Below are 20347 nucleotides of genomic sequence, written 5' to 3'. Positions count from 1 at the left end.
TTTGGCGGCTTGGCTGCAGCATATCAGGGGCTGGGGGGTGGATGATGGCCTTAACGCATCTGGCAGGATTATAAAACACTGGGCCAATAATAAAAACCTTTTGTCGGTTATAGAGGACGGTACATTTCTGGAAATTGGGAAACATGTTGGCTTACTCAACACTATACACAGAGTGTGGTGGAAGGCCAAAACGGTAGTGGGGCTCATTGGATATACTCAATTCACTCCCATTTAGCCCAACCATACGTATAAAGAATTAAATAAAATAGAAAACATCGAGAATGGATCTCTTAAAGAGTTTGCGCAGTTACAAAAATAATATTCTCTACCCAAAAGTCAGTTCTATCTTTATTTGCAGCTCAGACACAGGAGCAACATGAAAAGATAGCACCGGCTAATAAGCATTCAATTCTAGATCTTACTAGTTCACAAGGGAGTTCCAGTGGTGTCATCGCTCTACATTACAAAGTTCTGCTAGAAGTGCAACTTAAAAAATATCCTTTAGCGTTATATGATAAATGGAAGGAAGATATTCCCGAACCAACTGTAGAACAATGGGAAGTGGTACTGGAGGAGTTTACGGCAGTGGCGGCGAGCGAGTCCCCTAAGAGTGTCCCAGCTGTTCCTATTACACAGGGTCTATAGAACTCCGGTTTTATTGAAAAAAATGGGATATAGGGAAGACAATAATTGTCCAAGATGTGGAACACCTGTCACGGCTGAGGATGGGGAAAACCCTCAGCCGTGCGGTATCAGAAGGCGGATGGTCAATGCCAGGCCAGGACAGGAATCAGGGAGCAGGTCACCTCCTACACATCCCTAATTCTGACCCTGTCTCCTATCCGTATGAGCCAACCCTGAAGGTAGGAGGGCTCATACTCCGGAACCTAATATTCCTGCTCGCCCTCAGGGTGGCCCTGGACTAGGAGCAGGGTAAGATGACCTGTTCCTCCTAGACACGGAGGAACAGGAGTCTCACTGGCCAAGCTACATAGAAAGGGGAACATGAACAGACATATGGCAATGACAGGTAAGTGAGACTAGTACCACACTTACCTGCCACAGACACACAACCTGGAACCCACGTGCAAGTGCTGCTGTCCGCAACAAACACAAAGGACACAGCACACAACGGACATCACACGGGAACCCAGAAAACCATATTCTGCAATAAATAAAGACCAAGCAAACATCTTCTAAACACCATACATGAACTTATGACCACAAGGGTGGCCCCCACTGGCAGATGGAATTACACAGGAGGCTGCTCCAGCTAGCCATGGCTAAAGTACCCCTCAGACTAGAGATATACTCTGAGGCTTTATAGGCCCAAGTAGCCACACCCAACAGACACACCCAGTGTTCACACACACAGGATTAACCCTTCCAACACAAGGCAAGGGAAGACGGCCACTTAAAGGGGAAGGTACACACATAAACCCATACTTCACCTGTTGCCGCGGGCAACGGCATGAGTGGCAATCATGTCCTGGGGATCAGCCATAGGGCTGAGACACTGCCACCACATGCACACAACACTACACGTTGCCACGGGCAACCAAGTGAAGGAAAGTGTCACAAAACACAGCATAGGCCGTGACAACACCAAATGCTAATCTAATCGACCTTATGTGGAACTGTCCCAGACTCAGACGCTACTGGAATGAGATTGTTGATTTATTACGGCAGGTATTTGATATGCAGATAGGTCAGTCAGCAATTCTCTGTGTATTGGAGCATGTTAAAACACTGCAAGGGTCTCCTGAAATTAAATTGGCCTTAACACGCATATTATACCAAGCTAAGAAAACTGATCGCATATCATTGGATTAATCATCATCCTCCGAAAGTTTCGGAACTGGTAGAAAAGGTCCATACCTTGATTCGTATGGAAAGTTATGTTTTACCAGAAAATAAACAGTCAAAAAAAATTGAGAAGATATGGAGACCATGGTTACAGCATTATAACATTGCTCTATAGGGGCCGGGATAGTTCCTAAAAGAAATAAGGAGTAATCTAGAGGTACTAGTTTTTTCATGCCTAATTTAATCTATTACACTATGTGTGTGGATGTATGGTTGAATGTGTTAAAAGTGTACTGGCTCTGAGAAGACAGAAGCTACGCATAATGAAGAAATACGATGTGACCAAATATATCGCAGACTTTATTTCACTCTACAACATTAATCATTAATGGACGCTAAGACTCTTCCGGTTCATGGCCGATGACATGGACTCTAGTTGTGCCGCAGATCTGGGAGGGAGGGGAATTGGTACTATTTGTGTTTTTCTTTTTTATTTCTTTCTTTTAAAAGCTATTAAAAAATATCTGATTTAAAAAAAAGAAAGTACAATCAATAACATAATTACATCGGAAATTTCAGATAATAGAGAGCAAGTCATGATTTCGCTATTCATATACCTAAGTGCTGTGAAATAAAGCCCAGCATGATCAAGGACACGGTTACAGGCAGAAAAGACCACGTACATGCAATCATGCACAATTATGTATACGTTTATTACAGCTTTATGCATCATGATCTTGCTCACAATCTATCCCAGCACACTTGGATAAATAATCTTTGTAACAATAATGCAAATTAAAGAGAACATAATACCCTCAGCAAAACATATTACACCACCGTATCACTGGCAAGCACTTTTTTGTACTGTAATCTGAAAGGGTTTTGCCCCACACCAGTAAATTAAAATAAAAAAATAATCCTATACTCACCCGTTTCTCATGTGACATTCTAAGCACCACACCTCCGGCCCTCCTTCTGATCTTTGTATACAAGACTGCTGGGGCCAGTGACAGGATGCAGCAGTCATATGGCGTATACCTCGATATCGCCACTGCAGCCTTGTAAAGCAAGAATAGGTGAGGCATTGGAGGAGCAGTGCTTAGAACATCACATAAGAAACATAAGTGTAGGATTATTTTTTATTTTATACAATTTACTGGGATGGGGTGTAGTGGTAAAAAGCTCAACAAATCTTTTGAAAGGGGATGTCCCATCTGAACATTTATGGCATATCCATAATTAGCGAGTCTCAGAGGTGGGTACGATACCGATCTCAAGAACAGCGCCCCATCCTACAATGGAAATGGTTAGATGCCTATGCATGAGTAACTCTCTACATTTACTATGGGACTTAAGAAAATAGTACGCTTACTCTGCTATTTACAGAGGTCCCATAGAAATAAATAGAGAGAGCAAGCGTGGCCAACTCTCCATTCCGGCAGTTCGAGATGGGTAGAGGTCTGAGGGGTGGGTTCCAAACCTACCAGATAAGTAGGTTGTATCTTGTTGATATCCAGATGTAAATACCCCTTTAATGTTTGGGGTAAAGTCTGTTGTAAATTCTGTAGCTATCCCCTTTATGGTCTCTTTATCATGCTTGGCCAGATGGTGTATAAAAATCGTTGTGCTCTGACAAATGACATACTGTATCTGAGTACCGTGAATTAGGTTTTGGGTTCTGCAGATGTATAACAAACATGAAAAATGTGATCCAGTTTTGGACAACCTTCTCAAAATCAATGTTAAAAGGTTATTCCCTACACTATGCTGCTGCAGTGATATGGAGCTACACAAACAGTGCAGTACAGCACTGCGAGTTATGCTGTTTGAACAACTCGAAATAGTGTGGCTTCCTTTTACTTCTATGGGAGTTATGGAAGCAGCGTAGCACAGTTTACTGGGTGCTTAGGAAGGATATTCCATTCTTAACTGTAAAAGCCGAGACAGAATAACCCTTTAAAAGGTTATTCTGACTATGTAAAGTTCTGGGACCCCACCATTCAAGAGAATGGAGCATCAGGCCGGGCATGTGCGTGGCCGCTCCATTCATTTCTATGGGAGTTTAGGAGACTGTACAGTGCTTTGATCTCTCCAGAACTCCCACAGAAATAAATGGGGAGGCCATCTGCATGTCCGACTGGCCACTGTTTATTTCAGGGGGCTCCATTGGGTATAGGGCCCCCATTCTCGGGACTGGTGGGGATCCCAGCGGTAGGAACCCCCATTGATCTGACAGTTATGTGGATAGGGGATAACTTTACATAAGCAGAATACCCCTTTAAGGTCAGAGGAACCTCTATTATTTACCACTCAATGATTTATTTAAGGCAAGAGCCATGTCAGAAGATCACAATTCAATTATTACACATATAGAACTCCCCACCCCTATTTTCTATATAGCTAGAGACAGTCATTTCTGTTTTAGTCCATTAAATTATGTAACTGTACATATAATACATATTCAATGGCAAAGTGAAATATGCCTATACAACTCAATATGCCAACAACAAAACAATAATGCAACACTTGATCCTGCCATCTTGCCAGGATTTGGAAATAAGCCAACAGAATAACTGACATATGCAATTATAAAATGACCTCTTTCATTAGAGAGAAACATAATTCAACATAGGTTAGCTACAATATGTAACGCAGCTGCAGAGTGGCAGTACTATAGAGGGACCGCCTTTAATATCCCCCTCATAACTTTGTAGCTGATCAGTTGTTGATTTTCTTTTGGGGGGTAACACGGTCCTCGTTCCATCACATAAGAGTAAGGGAATCGTAAAACCCATAATCCATCAGCTGGCAGAATAATGTCCTGCTTTTCGGGATAAAAAATAGGACAAGGAGGTGGTCCTGGCTGCACCTAGGAAAAAGAGCAAACGAAAGTTACTTCCCATTCACAGCAAACCTTATATCTGTCTACTTGAGATGATTTAAAAAAAAAAGAAGTCATACAATTCTTTTAGTTGGGGTTCCTGTTACCAAGATGTCCTTTTAGTACAGTTGTACCAATAAATATAAAATTTAGTGTTAAGATGTTTTCTGGTTTTATATAACTAAGGCTACTTTCACACTAGCGTTCGGCTGTCCGCTCGTGAGCTCCGTTTGAAGGGGCTCACGAGCGGACCCGAACGCTTCCGTCCAGCCCTGATGCAGTCTGAATGGATGCGGATCCGCTCAGACTGCATCAGTCTGGCGGCGATCAGCCTCCGCTCCGCTCGCCTCCGCACGGACAGGCGGACAGCTGAACGCTGCTTGCAGCGGATCCGTTTGAAGATGCCACAATATGGCTCAATCTTCAAGCGGATCCGTCCCCCATTGACTTTACATTGAAAGTCTGGACGGATCCGTCCGAGGCTATTTTCACACTTAGCTTTTATATGCCAATATAATGCAGACGGATCCGTTCTGAACGGAGCCTCCGTCTGCATTATTATGATCGGATCCGTTCAGAACGGATCCGATCGAACGCTAGTGTGAAAGTAGCCTCAGGCTACTTTCACACTTGCGGCAGAGTGATCCGCCAAGCAGTTCCGTCGCCAGAACTGCCTGCCGGATCCAGCAAAATGTATGCCAACTGATGGCATTAATAAGACTGATCAGGATCCTGATCAGTCTTAAAAATGCCTGATCAGTCAGAAAAATGCATTGAAATGCCGGATGCGTCTTTCCGGTGTCATCCGGCATTTATTTATTTCACCTTATTTTCAGACTGCGCATGCGCAGACCGGAAGGATGGATCCGGCATTCCGGTATTTTGAATGCCAGATCCGGCACTAATACATTCCTATGGAAAAAAATGCCGGATCATTCAGGCAAGTGTTCGTTTTTTTTTCGCCAGAGATAAAACCGTAGCATGCTGCGGTTTTATCTTTTGCCTGATCAGTCAAAATGACTGAACTGAAGACATCCTGATGCATCCTGAACGGATTACTCTCCTTTCAGAATACATGGGGATATACCTGATCAGTGCACAAAATGCGGGCTGCAATGCACGAACACAGTCTGTGGGGCAGCGGATCGCGGACGTGTTCTATCTTTTTGCGGAACGGAAGTACGGGACGAAACCCCACGGAAGCACTCCGTAGTGCTTCCGTAGGGTTACGTTCCGTACTCACGTTCTGCGTCTCGGGATTTGCGGACCCATTCAAGTGAATGGGTCCGCATCCGTGATGTGGAATGCCCACAGAATGGCACCTGTGTATTGCGGATCCGCAAATGCGGTCCGCAATACGGCAACGGGAAGCACACATTCGTGTGCAGGGTGCCTAAAGCTCAGTCATTGTATAACATACTACCATACTTTTTGTTTTAGTTGCCCACTATTTCATCAAGATCTGTTCACGATGAGCAAATTGGAACTCTCATCCCTAGTGACAACAGAGCCCCCTCCCACTTCCCCAGTAGTCACAGCAGTGCCATCCCCAACTTTCTCAATCACAGCAAATAACCCTCCTGCCCCAGCTCCTAGTTACGGCAATAAGCCTTCCATATCCCATGTATTCAGCTCGCACATGTTCCTGTTCTGAAACCTCAGCAAGCACTAAGCTACATACAAGTAGCCTATTATACACAACACAAATGTTTATTCTCCAACCTGCTAGAAAGGTACATGATGTAATCTGTAGTGAAGAACATTTTCTTACCAGTGACTATTTGCGAGTTATAACCTCAGTTCTGAACCTTTGCTGGGTCATGTGACCAGCACTCTAATCTCCAACTGACACAGAACAGGAAGTCAGTAACTTCTCTATTCATTCCTATGGAGACCAACATTGAGGCTCCCTCAGGAATACAGAGAGAAACTGGCTTCCTGTCCACACATAAGATGCTGTGTTATTTGGAAAGTTTGATTGCTGGTCACATGACACAGCTGAGGATCAGAAGAGAAGGGATAACTCACAAATACAGACACTGGTAAGAAGATTACCTTCACTACAGTTTACATCATGTACCTTTCTAACAGTTTAGAGAATACAACATTTTTGTGGGAGTGCTTCTTTAGTGCTTTTTTATTTATTTAATTTTATTGTATTTAACGTATATTATAATAGTAAGTCTTCAACCCACAGTAGTGCCTGAGAACCCCCACAGGTGCACAATGGCCTAACAATCTGCATATAATATAAAACTAAATACAATGTGTTAAAACATTATGCAACCACACAAAGTAAAACACCACAGGTACCCATTAATGTAATAAGTAAAGGAATACAAAAATGTATCAAATAAGAAGTAAGGCTACTTTCACACTTGCGTTCGTCGGTCCGCTCGTGAGCTCCGTTTGAAGGAGCTCACGAGCGGACCCGGACGCCTCCGTCCAGCCCTGATGCAGTCTGAATGGAGCGGATCCGCTCAGACTGCATCAGTCTGGCGGCGTTCAGCCTCCGCTCCGCTCGCCTCCGCACGGCCAGGCGGACAGTTGAACGCTGCTTGCAGCGTTCAGCTGTCCGCCTGGCCGTGCGGAGGCGAGCGGATCCGTTCAGACTTACAATGTAAGTCAATGGGAACGGATCCGCTTGAAGATGTCATCCTATGGCTCAATCTTCAAGCGGATCCGTCCCCCATTGACTTTACATCGAAAGTCTGAACGGATCCGCTCAGGAATCTTGCGCACTTAGAAATTTTTCTAAGTTATTAATGCAGACGGATCCGTACTGAACGGAGCCTCCGTCTGCATTAATATGATCGGATCTGTTCAGAACGGATCCGATCAAGCGCAAGTGTGAAAGTAGCCTAAGAAACAATAAAATGAGCAGCTTGTTAGTGGCTCATTTATTATTTCTAGCTCAGGTTTATACATTTTTTGCATTCATTTTCTCATTACATACGTGGGTACCTGTGGTTTTTTGTTGTGTATGGTGACTGCATATTTTTGTGGTCCCTACTATGGGCTGGGTAGTAGCACTTGATATTAGAATATAGCGTTGTACTATTTGACAATGTGCGGTCATATATGCACGGATCTATTTGTCTTTAATCTTTTACATGCAGACTCTCACTATTTATACTTGTGGTGTTCACCGATTACTCTGACAGGATACAAAATCAATAGAATTTTGCACCACAAAGTAAAAACACATTTATGTCAAACATGTAAATTTCATGTAACCATCCAATAAAAAAAACGAGATTTTTGTATAACTTACCAGTAAAATCTCTTTCTCGCTCTTTCCTTGGGGGACACAGAAGACCTTGGGTATAGCTCATCTCCCTAGGAGGCGTGACACTAAGTGAAAACTGTTAAGCCCCTCCTCCATCAGCTATACCCTCAGCCTGGAGAGAGAGACTGCCAGTTGCGTGTCCAAGTAGTGAGAAAAGGCAAAGTCCAACCAGTGGAAACAACAAGCCAACTACCCAACGGGTAAACAAAACTCGGAAACCGTGTAGAAAAAAACCAATGAATGGGTGGGTGCTGTGTCCCCCAAGGAAAGAGCGAGAAAGAGATTTTACTGGTAAGTTATACAAAAATCTCGTTTTCTCGCCCAATTTCCTTGGGGGACACAGAAGACCTTGGGACGTTCAAAAGCAGTCCAAGAGGGGAGGGACCACAGCACCAAGGCGAAGCACCCGAAGGCAGCAAGGAAATGCCACCTGCAAAAACCAGGCGGCCCAAGGCAGCAACCGCCGCCGAAGCCAGAGTACGCACCCAGGAAAACCTGGGAAAGAGTGCAAGGAAGACCGTGGCCACCCTGCACAATGACATGGCTGAAGCCCATGCCTCCAGCCCCGGAGGCACCAACCGCTCTGGTGAAATGAACGGTGACACCAAAAAAACAGAGCCCTGCCCTTGAGCAGTAACCACAGCAATAGCCATGTGGTTAAGCGGAGGAAAGCACCCAGGAGCCGTGAACCTTGGCGCGGACCTCCTGGAAACAAGAGACCGAGCGTCGACAAGAGTCGGAGATGTCCAAGCAAAAAACTGCAGACACTTCAAGTAACAGAGTCCCAGTCGCAGGTCCAGGCCAGACTGGAGAAGACCGAATCACGGGAAGAGAAAGGCAGAATTGGGTGAATGCCCAGCTTCCTAAAGAACCCCAGGGAAGACCCTAAGTCAGACAACAGAACCTGGACGAAGCACGGCCGGGAGCGAACACTAGTGTGCTCGCTGGACTCGTCTGGGCAGACGGAAGGAAATCCAATGCGAGTAAGCGCAAATCAGTGACACGGCAAAAAGGTTGGGAAAACTGGTCCCGTCGGCCCCCGAGCAACGCCGTCCCGAATCCACGCGGAGCGGGGGAGCAGATGGACAAACGGAAGGAACCGAAAGGGACCCGGCCAGTTTCCAACAGACTCCAGGACAAGTCAGGCTAAAGTCCTTGTCGTTGTAGCCACCACAGGAAGGTGTTCTACAGACCCGAAGAGGGGGCTTGAAGGGTAATCTTGACAGAAGAAAGTAGGCACGCCAGGTCACCGAGAAGGTAAGTCCAAGCAGGACCAGCGCCCAGAATGGTAAAAGTAATCTGCACCCAGCGGGAGGACAGAATGCGGCAAACCCGGTAATAGGCACACAGCTAGTACAGCCAGTGTGAACAATGGAGACAGTACGAGGTCATAAGGAACACCGGGACCATCCATATGAACAACCATGGTCTCCCCAGGGGGGAGGGCAGTGAAGGAACAGCCCCTGAAGCCTGGCCGGGGCAGAAGCCACATCGGAGTGAAACTGACCCAGGAGAAGCCAAAACAGAGCCGTCGAGAGAAAAAATAGCCGAGAAGACGGATGACACCCTCCAACCGCAAGGAGGAGTGGGCAACAGGGAAGCCACAGGACCGCTCAAAAAGCAGAACTCCGCTACTCCGAGATGTCCGGCTCACCAATTCGCAGAAGGCGAATACCCTAACGAATCGAAAGTGGAGGTCCCTGACCTCGGTAATCGAGCAACCAAGAGAAGTTGGGCGACCTGCTCAAAAAAGAGCGGCTAGACCCTGGTAGCAAAACAAACTGAAGCACGGAGGGTGCCAACAGGAAGGACTCAAACCAAAACGCATCCAAGAGGAGGAATGGCAACAGGCGAGGGAACCGTAATCCGGCCAGAGCCAACATAGACTGCGAGGGACGCTGGAGACAGCACTCTCGACCATGTGACCGCTTGCGCTGGGAAGCAATGCCACAGGGTAACTAATGGGTACGCATCCAGGAACCACAAACACTCCCCAGACGGAAGGGCCAACGAATATGGTGGATACCGTCACAACGGAAACACCAAATATACCCTCCGAACAGAGAACGGATACCACCCAGCTCGCTGCAGTAGAGAACAATAGAGCCCATCCCGGCCAGGTGAACAGAAAGATCTCCTCAGAGAAGAGTGCCAGGCCGGCGGCAATCACCGTATCCCAAGAGAAAAACGACAAGTCGCAGGAAGAATGGAGGCATACGTACAAGCAGCCCCATAAGCAGTGAGAAAGCCAACCCACCTACGGAAGGAGAAGGCATACACGGCCCAACAACGCACAGAGTAGCAGCCCCCAAGAGTGTCCGCCCACTGCGAAATAGTCATACAGCAAGGAGGGCCAGCCACAGAGCCCCACAGAAGTGCAAAGTGCAACCGGAAGGGGGGACACACACAAGACTAGTATGGCATGCGACGGAGCGCAAGCAGTCTGCCCAGAAGAGAGGGCAATGTACTTGGCAAACAGTGTGGGCAGCAAGCGTGCAAAGCCCGCCCAACAAGGGGGTGATGCCCAAGACCAGCACCTACTTCAGAGAAGGAAGACATACCATATTCCGCCCAGAAGAGGGCCATGCACATGGCCACACCGCATCCAGCAGGACGTCCACCTAGTGAAAAGGGGACATGCACAGGGTAATCCTAACATTAAGTGAGTGTGCAATAATCCACCAAACACCGAATTTTGTGAGAGTACAACTACTTCGCCAATGAATGGGGACAAGTACAAGTCCAGCACAGCACATACAAGGACAGGTGTGAGTCCTGTGAGCGTACAAAAAGTCCACCCATGGAATGAGGGGTGGTCACGCACAAGGCCAGCACCGTATCCAATGGGAGTGCAAGCATTTCACCCATCTTAGAGGCCAGCAACGTATCTGGTGAGAGTGCAGTATGCTGCCCAGAAGGGGGAGCCATGCCCATGGCCAGTATTGCAACCAGGGAGAATGCGAGCACCCCGCCATGGATGGGGGTCAGGCACCTGGCCAGCAGCACACTGGCGAGAGAACAAACACAGTCAGTGAGAGTGTGTGTATGTTGCCTGAGGAAAGGAGACATGTCCATGGCCGGCAGCGAATCCAGTAAGAGTGTCGTACACCGCCCACGGAAGGGGGAACATGTATATGGCCGGCAGTGGATTTAGTGAGTTGCAAGCATCCCACCATGGAAGGGGGTCCTGCACGCGGCCAGCAACTTATCAGCGAGAGAACGACCCCAGTCAGTGAGGGTGTATGCATGGCGCTTGAGGGAAGAAGGCATGCCCAAGGCCGGCAGCGAATCCAATGAGAATGCAGCATACCGCCTATGGAAGGGGGTAATGCACATGGCCGGCTGCCCAGCACCATAACCAATGAAGTGCAGTATTCCGCCTAGAGGAAGGGGGTCATGCACAAGACCGGCAGCGAATCCAGTGAGTGCAGCATTCCGCCCCTGGAAGGGGGTCATGCACAAGACCGGCAGCGAATCCAGTGAGTGCAGCATTCCGCCTATGGAAGGGGGTCATGCACAAGACCGGCAGCGAATCCAGTGAGTGCAGCATTCCGCCTATGGAAGGGGGTCATGCACAAGACCGGCAGCGAATCCAGTGAGTGCAGCATTCCGCCTATGGAAGGGGGTCATGCACAAGACCGGCAGCGAATCCAGTGAGTGCAGCATTCCGCCTATGGAAGGGGGTCATGCACAAGACCGGCAGCGAATCCAGTGAGTGCAGCATTCCGCCTATGGAAGGGGGTCATGCACATGGCCGGTATCAAATCCAGTGAGAGCAGCGATTTCGCCTATGGAAAGGAATCACGCACATGGCCGGTAGTGAATCCAGTGAAAATGCAGCGGTCCCCTATGGAAGGGGGGTCGTGCACCAGACCAACACCGTATCTGGCGAGATTGCAGAGTCCACCTATGGAAGGAGGACATGCACAAGACCGGCAACGAATCCAATGAGTGCAGCATTCCGCCTATGGAAGGGGGTTGTGCACATGGCCTGCAGCGAATCCAACGAGTGCAGCGTTCTCGTGCACATGGCCAACACCGTATTCGGTGAGAGTGCAGTATTCCACCTAAGCGGGGGGTCATGCACCAGGCAAGCCTGCAGCCCGAGAGAGTGCAGTATTTCGCCTAGGAAGGGGTTGTCTGCACATGGCAGTTACCATAGCTGGAGGGCGCATGCACTTGGCCAGCGCTGCATCCCGGAGAGGGCTAAAGAAGGGAAGCATGCACCAGCCGGGGAGTGCGACACCATGCCGCTCATGGAAGGAGCACGCATACAGGCGGCGCTACTGAGATAAGGCTGCAGCGTCCTGCGCAGCGCACAAGAAATCCATTAGCTTAACCATGTTATGCATTCCCAAATAAAAAATAGCCTCACTGAGGCAGAAAGAAGTGCCACCATACAGGTGCCCAGCATAGAAGTAGAGGGGGGGGGGGCGCGCCAGCCATATAGGCCCATCAGCCGAGCAAAACAAACAGAAGCACGGGGGCCGGTACCCGAAGGGTTAACAGCCACCAACCTGGAAGGGAGGAGGAGGCGGCGCCGCGATCCCCTGGGGGCGGGGAACCTCCAGGCGGGAAGAATTCGCGCCCGGAGAAGTTCCCGCCCCCTCCAACAGAGGCCGGAAGTTTGCGGCCTAGCAGGCCGTGAAGCCGGGGCCTAAATTTTCTGCGGCACCCGGCTGACCGGGGCCGCACAGGAAACCGGAGCGGACTGCCTGGACAAACCGGCCGCGGAAGCCCACCCCGCGGACCGGAAGTCAGGGGCCCGGGTGGAGCGCCGGAATGCGGCCCAGTAGGCTGAAGCCTGGACCAAAATTTACGGCGCCCGGCCGGCCGGAAGTCGCCGACGGCCGGCCGGAATCGTTGGAGCATCGTGCTCAAGCCAATGCCGGCCGCGGGAGTCTACCCCGCAGGCCGGAACAGTCGGGGGCCGGGAGGAAGTGCGGCCCAGCTCGGAGGTGCGGCCCAGCAGGCCGGGAAGAAGCGCCGGAGGTGCGGTCGCCCAAGCAGCACTGCCGTCAGGAAAAGGCCCCCGGTCCAGAGCAGCGCATCGGTGAGGGGATGGGGGGACCCTGAGACCGGGTGCCCGTGAGGATGTGAGCACAGCGTTCCAGGAGGGACGCTGATATGTGAAGGGAGGCGATGTGGCTGCCTATTCGCAGCATTCTGCTGCTAAAATGTCCCATGAGGGCCAGAAGGGAGGAGAGGGAGCAGGGAGTGGAATGTCGCCCCGCAGCACCCCAGGGGCCAGCCTAGGTCCAGCAGTGACCGAAGGGTCCAAGTATGGGGGGTCAGGCACGCAGGAGACCAGGGTGGGGGGTGGGGGACGTAGGGCTGGAGAAGCCACTCTCTCACCATAGTCGTCTTCACCCTCGGTCCATTCCAGCAGGGTCGCCCCTTCAGCTACTGGCACCGTAGTGGCAGGACGCTGGGAGAGGGACTTGGCGTGCGGGCGACCCTTGCGCTGGCGGGATGTAGGGGAGCTGGGCTGCCCTGATCCACCTTGTCTTCTGTGGGGGAGGCAGCAGTGCGGGTGACCGGCACTGGTGCAGCTCAACCCTGGGAGAAACAGAGAGGTCTAGTGCGACTCTGTTGTCCCTGATGATCTGGAACAAAAAGAAAAGAAAAAGTAAAAATCTAAATTTAAACAAGGAGAAAACAGCCCTGCAGTAGCAGGGAGTGTCTTGCCTCCTTGGACACTAAGCAAAAACTGGCAGTCTCTCTCTCCAGGCTGAGGGTATAGCTGATGGAGGAGGGGCTTAACAGTTTTCACTTAGTGTCACGCCTCCTAGGGAGATGAGCTATACCCAAGGTCTTCTGTGTCCCCCAAGGAAATTGGGCGAGAAAAGTGTATAAGGTTTAGTTTTCAAATTTTTTTTGTAAAAGGGTCCGTTGGTTGACTCTATATTAAATACTTGTATCCTCATGAAAAAACTATTCTGAAGCACTTTTTCTCAGAATTGCATTCCAACTGTCAAAGAGGTGTCTCCCTAGATAGCCTGCCGCTGTCAGCAGTGTATGGATAGTAAGAGACAAGCATTAAAACCCAGGTGTCAATATACTCATGAATGATTAACAGATAAAGGGGAGATTTATCAAACTGGTGTAAAGTAGAACTGGCTTAGTTGCCCATAGCAACCAATCAGATTCCACCTTTCATTATCAAGAGCTCCTTTGGAAAATAAAAGGTGGAATCTGATTAGTTGCTATAGACAACTAAGCCAGTTCTACTTTACACCAGTTTAATCAAATCTCCCCCAAAATCTCTACGACACTGCTGGAAATAGACAAGAGATAAGACTCCAGATCTGCAGATACTTATCCCTTCATCTTGGCACAACCCCTTGAAATGGGACCCGTCACCTCTCCTAACATATCTTAGCAACTACTTGCATTCCCCATTTAATAATGATTCTAGAGCATCTGGTGTTATGACTCTATTATTCCTAATACAAGTTTATTTATTATAAGGGTGATTTTTAAAACCTTACCTGAGGGGTCAATATAATTTGTAAAGGGGCATCAGGAACCACAACGAACAGTCTCATGAGCTGAGCATAATGAGGTTTAAGCCCTCGCCCTTGAGATGGCGACAACATGTACAGAGGCATGTCAGTGTTCAGGGCTTTAACTGCTGATTCCTTAGGTCCATTGCCTAGAACTTTCATTATTTTATCTGGCCCCGAGCACATAAACCTCCGCCCTCGTGAATCCTCATACTCAAAACCAACAAATGCTCTTGCAATATCATCCCTTCTACGACCTCTTCCGGGTATCGCTCCACTCCTTTTCCCAGGTATAGACTTATTTGGAGCTGGCCAAGAATTGGTGTCAAGGTCCCCTTCATCTTCTGGTTTCGTACGGATGACAATGTCCCAAGGCATCAGATAGTTGGTCCCTGGGATAAATCCAAGTTGATCTAACCCTGTGTGAAAGTTATACGATTTAGCAGAGCCAAGTTTTACTAGTGACCAGCTTGAAAATTTAGGAAGAAGGTCCTTTGGACAGTTTGAATGCATCATACCAGGGAGGTATTCAACAGTGGATGCTTGTCGATCCACTAAACTGGGCTTTTTTTCACCTTTTTCCTCCGTACCGTGTCCTGGAGCTTCAACATTATCTCCTCCAGCTTGTGGGTCAGCCGGGTACGTTCCAAGGCTATCAGTGGACTGGCCCAGACTTAGTGCAAGGCTCAGACTTGTACTTTCACCCTGTGTTTGAGGTTCCTTATCTTTCAACTTCTCCCCTTCCCCTTCTACATCCCCTTCTTGATAAGTAGACGGTGCCTCGTTCTTTGCGGGAGCAGGATCTGGTGTACTTGGCTCAAATACTGGAAAATTAATGTGTTCCAGCTTTCCACAGCATTTCTCTTCGAGCATCTGTGAAATATTACACAGAGAGGAATACATCATGAGTAAAAACTATGTAATTCAACTGAATACTGAGGCTAATTTAGAAGATTACCTTTCCCTATGATCACCCTTTAACTGCTGTAAAAGATGTAGGTTTGTTACATGTAACAACTACTCCTTCATCGCATTCTATTCAGGATTCTCAGAGGATCTATAAATGACCCATAACATTTGTAAGGCCTCATACACACGACCGTTGTTTTGGTCCGCATCCGACTGCAGTATTTGGGACCCATTCACTTCAATGGGGCCGCAAAAAATGCTGACAGCACTTCGTGTGCTTTCCGCATCCATTTCTCCGTTCCGTGGTCCTCAAAAAAATATAACCTGTCCTGTTCTTGTCCGTTTTGCGGACAAGAACAGGCAGTTATATTAATGGCTGTCCGCTCCGTTCTGCAAACTGCAGAATACACACGGACGCCATCTGTGTTTTGCGGATCCGCAATTTTGTGAATGAGGCCTAAAACATAGGTTTTCAAGTATCTCGCCTTTCTTAGATCAATATGTTAAAAATACTTTGGGTAGACATATCCTAAGTGCAATCATATCCCAAGTGTGAGTTTAAGTCTAATTAAGCATTTACTCAATATTAAATTATGCCTGATCTCTGTGGCCCAATCTCTATCGTATGTGGCCCGGAGAGAGGGCGGCGCAGCTAATATGTCAGGCCCACTAACAATATTACACAGTACTAGGTATGTCCACTCAATGTTGTTATTGTACAATATCGGAAGATGTTTTAAAATTGTGTGTGTATATGGAAATATAACTTAATTAAAAAAAAACCTGATTAAAAAAATAAATATATATTACACAGTACCTGGTAGAAATCATAATTCGCACTCTTGATGTCAAATGGATCCTCACGAGGTGCCTGCTTTCTTCCACAGTTGCAGTTCCCAGTAGACCGTGCTCGGCTGTTATGGTACAGAATAGGTGGATTTCTTTCTGGCTCAATTTTTTCACCTGAAATAAAAATAATCATAATAATAAAGGTTTGTTTTTTAGTTTTCTTAAAGCACTATGATGGCAAATAACTGTCCGATTACATTTTTGTTGTGTCAAAGGTCCAACCATCCTCCAAGCTTCCAATGACTGAAAAAGCTTGAAGGGGGTACAATTTATCATGTGCTGCACTCCAGAACTTGTTTCAAAAAGTCACACAATAGCGCTTTTGCAATTTTTTGGGCTTTCTTGTGCAAAAAATGTAACAAATTTTACAGCACTCCCTTGAGTTTTAAAAAGTGGGTGGGAAAGTGGTTGTGGCTTGCTGTTAATTATTTTTATTCCAGATTTGTCAAATGAGTTGCAAATTCACTCCAATAGGAGGGTGGACATTAAGGAAAAAGAGATAGAAGTATAATGGAGTGACTTCACACGTGGTGCAAAATAATGCCAGAAAATACACAAAATAAAGACTTCCCCATGTTATGACACGTGTATTTTCTAAACCAGGATGTCTCCATTCATTTCAATGGGGGGATATAATATGCACAGAAATCTGCAACTTGTAAAAATCTGCACCTGCGTATTTTCTGGCTGACTTTTCTGCCACATCTAAGGCACCCTTAGGTTTAAAGATGCTCCAAATGTCTAAATGTGCGAAATTTGATTAATATGGGGCAAAGTACACCAGCACAGACTTAAGCAAAACTGACTTCAAATATTACCCTCATGAAAAATTCACCCCTAAGTAAAGTTTAAAAGATTAGAGCAAAAAAAATATACCGTACATAAAGAAGCAGCACTGATGTCTACAGAAGTCATACTTATAATAATGGTATAAGGGTGCTGCTCCACTACATTTTTTAGCTAATTTTTTGGCTGGTAAAAAAACAGAGGTTGGTAAAAAACCAGGGTTGAGACTAATATTTAAAGGGGTTGTCTGGGTTCAGAGCTGAACCAAAACAAAACCCCTTCTTCACCCAGGCAGACCCTTTGAGTAGAGCAGGGGTAGGCAACCTCCGGCTCCCAGCTGTTATGAAACTACAACTCCCAGTATGCATACTTGCTCTGCTCTTCTAAGAACTCTCATAGAAATGAATGGAGCATGCTGGGAATTGTAGTTTCACAACAGCTGGGAGTCGGAAGTTGCCTACCCCTGGAGTAGAGCATTGGAACATTTTGTGCTCCGATGCTCTCCCTTGCTCTGCGCTGAATTGCGCAGAACAAGGGCTTTTTCAGCAGATCTAGTGACGTACTGGGTTTCTGTATGGGAATGCTAGGCGGAGCCTTCCACTTAGCAGTTAGCCCAGTAATGTCACCGGTACCAGTGGGCAGGCTTTAGTATATTACTGCATATGTTGAGAGCCATCTTTAGTCTGGCACTGCTGTGTAGGGAGTCAGAACTTTGTTGACCCATGGAGTACTTCTCTCTTAAAGGGGTTGTCCAGGTTCAGAGCTGAACCTGGACATAACCCCTTCTTCCCCCACTCAGCCCCTCTGATATGAGCATCAGAGAATTTCATGCTCCGATACTCTTCCCTTGTCCTGCGCTGCATCGCTCAGGGCAAAGACTGTTTTCCTTTTCACACTGCTAGGCGGAGGCTTCCGGCTAGCAGTGATCCCGGCGACATCACGGGCACTAATGAGCAGGCTTTAGCACTGCCATAGGCTGTTTTACAACAGAGGGGCTGAATGGGGAAGAAGGGGTTATGTCTGGGGTGAGCTCTAAACCTAAACAACCCCTTTAAAGGATTGGTGCCAAGTTTTAAATGTGTCCTCTATCCACAAGATAGAACATGAGTGACTGATTGGTGGAGGTCTAACTGCTGGGAACCCCACTGGTCACGAGTACAGAGCTCGGCTATTTCTGGCAGTCCCATAGAGATGAACAGAATGGCATTGAGCAAGTACGGCTGTGCTCCATACATATCAGTGGGGCCCCAGTTTAAAACTTGACACAACCCCTTTAAATATAAAGGAGCCACATCATGGAGGCTAGTTCTGTAAACTTGTAGGACATATAATTTAGGCCATGTTTAAAGTTAAGAGCTGGTGTGATATACACCTTTCACAGCATTTACCTGCTTTTGGAAGTAAGTGGAATTTGTGGACACAGTGCTGATCAGTCAGACTCCTTTCCTCACAAAGCTGGTGCCCGCTGCTCCAGAATTTGTAACAATCTTCATTGAGATGGATGGCATATTTCTGGAATGCAGGCCCACGGGCATGCTGACTGTACACCCTAAGTGCTTGTGCCAGCTGGTTCTTATGGACTGTGGTGGTGTAGTTATGGGGCAGGTTGGACTGGTAGGCACTGTGTGCCATTGGGAGAGCTTTCTGACATCTGTTTTCGGAAAATTTTGTATCTGCATCCAAATAACCTTCCAGCACTTTCATGTTAGCCAGCAGCTTTGGGGGATAGCCCCCTGGGAAGGCTGGAGGGTCATCATCCTTATTCTCTATGATCACCTCATACAGCTTCAGGGCCACATTGGCCCATTTCTGATAGGTGGGTAGCTCAAAGTGGGACGGTTGTGGGTTCCTGCCCACGCTGTCATCAAAACCCTTCTTAGTGAGCACCAGCTCCACATGCTGGAAGAGAAATTCACGCAGGGTGCAGTCTACCAACTGGCCAGAAAGCCCAGAGCTTCTCTCTGCTGTGAAGGACAGCTGCTGTCGGCTGTGCCTCATCATGTGGTAGCGCCGAGGCCCAGAGATGCCCACAGTGCTGGGCTCTGTGTCCCTTACAGTACAGTTTTGTCGCAGGCCATCCAGTAGCATACCCACCGGGTCGTCGTCCTGCTCTGCCACAATGTACACAAAGGCCTGGTTGGCGGGCACGGTGAACAAGCAGTTGATGCTCTGGTTGGTAAGGACACGGCTCTTGCGGAAGATGCGGTAGATCTGGTCCTCCAGTGCGTGCTGGAGCCTTCTTTTGGGTGAATGCTTCTTGGGCTTCTCAGTGGCCGTCTGACCAGCACCCCGGCTGGGCTCCACTCCCCGTAGGGCTCCATTTAGCTGGAAGACGAACAGCAGCCGCGGTGGGCAAGGTCGGGCATTAAGCTTCCACTCCAGGCCCACAGGGCACTCTTTAAGTGCCGGCTTGAGCGAGGGCAGAAGCTTCTGGCGCACACTGTCCAGTGCCCGGAAGAGCTTCTCGTAGGCAATGTCGAAGCAACAGGCAGGGTGCAGGAGCAGCAGCAGGTGGCACACAGAGAAGAGGTAGAGCATGTGCATGCAGTGCAGCTTCTCCTCATCCTTCCACCACTCATGTGCCTCTGCATGGGACACCCCGCGCCCCAGCTCCTCGCAAGCCCTTGCCAGCTGCCCCGTGTCGCTGATGCCAGTCAGCATCACATAGAGCACCCGAGACTCCTGCTCGTAGTACGTCTGGAAGACACTCCGCTCCCGGGCCTGCTCTGGCAGCTGCTGGAAGAGGGGGAAGACATGCCGGTCACACAGGGAGTTTACCAGGCAGCCTTTGTCCCAGCCCCCTTGCAGCAGAGCCGTCTTCCCGAACACCCCCACCACGCACACCTCATCCTCCTTCCACGCCGGCTCTGAGCTCAGCAGCTCCCGAAGGAGCGAAGGTCCGCTCGTCACCATCTTCATGGCCCCCGCTATCGGTAGCGACGGCTGGGGGACACAAATGGAAGGTGCACAATCATGGTGTTACCAATGCTAACGTCCGGCTGGGAACAAGAGCGCAGCACTATCTTTCCATTAAGCGTCATTGACTGTGATTTGTGCAGAGCGCCCTCTGCCGACCGCCACCGGTCCTCACATGCAGTACAGTGGGCACTAATTTCAGCCCACTATTATATCACCACTGGTGCCAATGCTGCTTGTAGGGGCTCTTAATAGTATAGAAAACAGTATAGAAGTGTAGTGGCATTCTAACCGTGCCCAAAATGCCTGGAAGCCATTCCCACAGCTTCCAAGTCTGCATCAGGAAACCTGACAGTGGCGTTTTTCTTCTAAAACCACCATTTCCACATCATCCAACCCTATAAA

General features: G+C 48.2%; 1 protein-coding gene across 1 annotated transcript; it reads right to left on the bottom strand.

Annotated features, from left to right (window-relative positions):
- Nucleotides 1–2143: 2143 nt before the first annotated feature.
- Nucleotides 2144–19977, bottom strand: SMG8 (SMG8 nonsense mediated mRNA decay factor). The gene is made up of 4 exons (XM_044286400.1): nt 18415–19977; nt 16209–16354; nt 14468–15355; nt 2144–4675 (listed from the first exon to the last, which is right to left on the bottom strand). Exons 1-4 carry the CDS (start codon nt 19943–19945, stop codon nt 4478–4480), a joined length of 2763 nt encoding a protein of 920 aa, XP_044142335.1. The 5' UTR covers nt 19946–19977; the 3' UTR covers nt 2144–4477.
- Nucleotides 19978–20347: the final 370 nt, after the last annotated feature.

This window comes from Bufo gargarizans, chromosome 3 (assembly GCF_014858855.1).
Source record: "Bufo gargarizans isolate SCDJY-AF-19 chromosome 3, ASM1485885v1, whole genome shotgun sequence".
In the NCBI taxonomy this organism is placed as follows: Eukaryota; Metazoa; Chordata; class Amphibia; order Anura; family Bufonidae; genus Bufo; species Bufo gargarizans.
The sequence above is the reverse complement of the archived record's forward strand: the minus strand, read 5'-3'. Positions and strand labels throughout refer to the sequence as shown.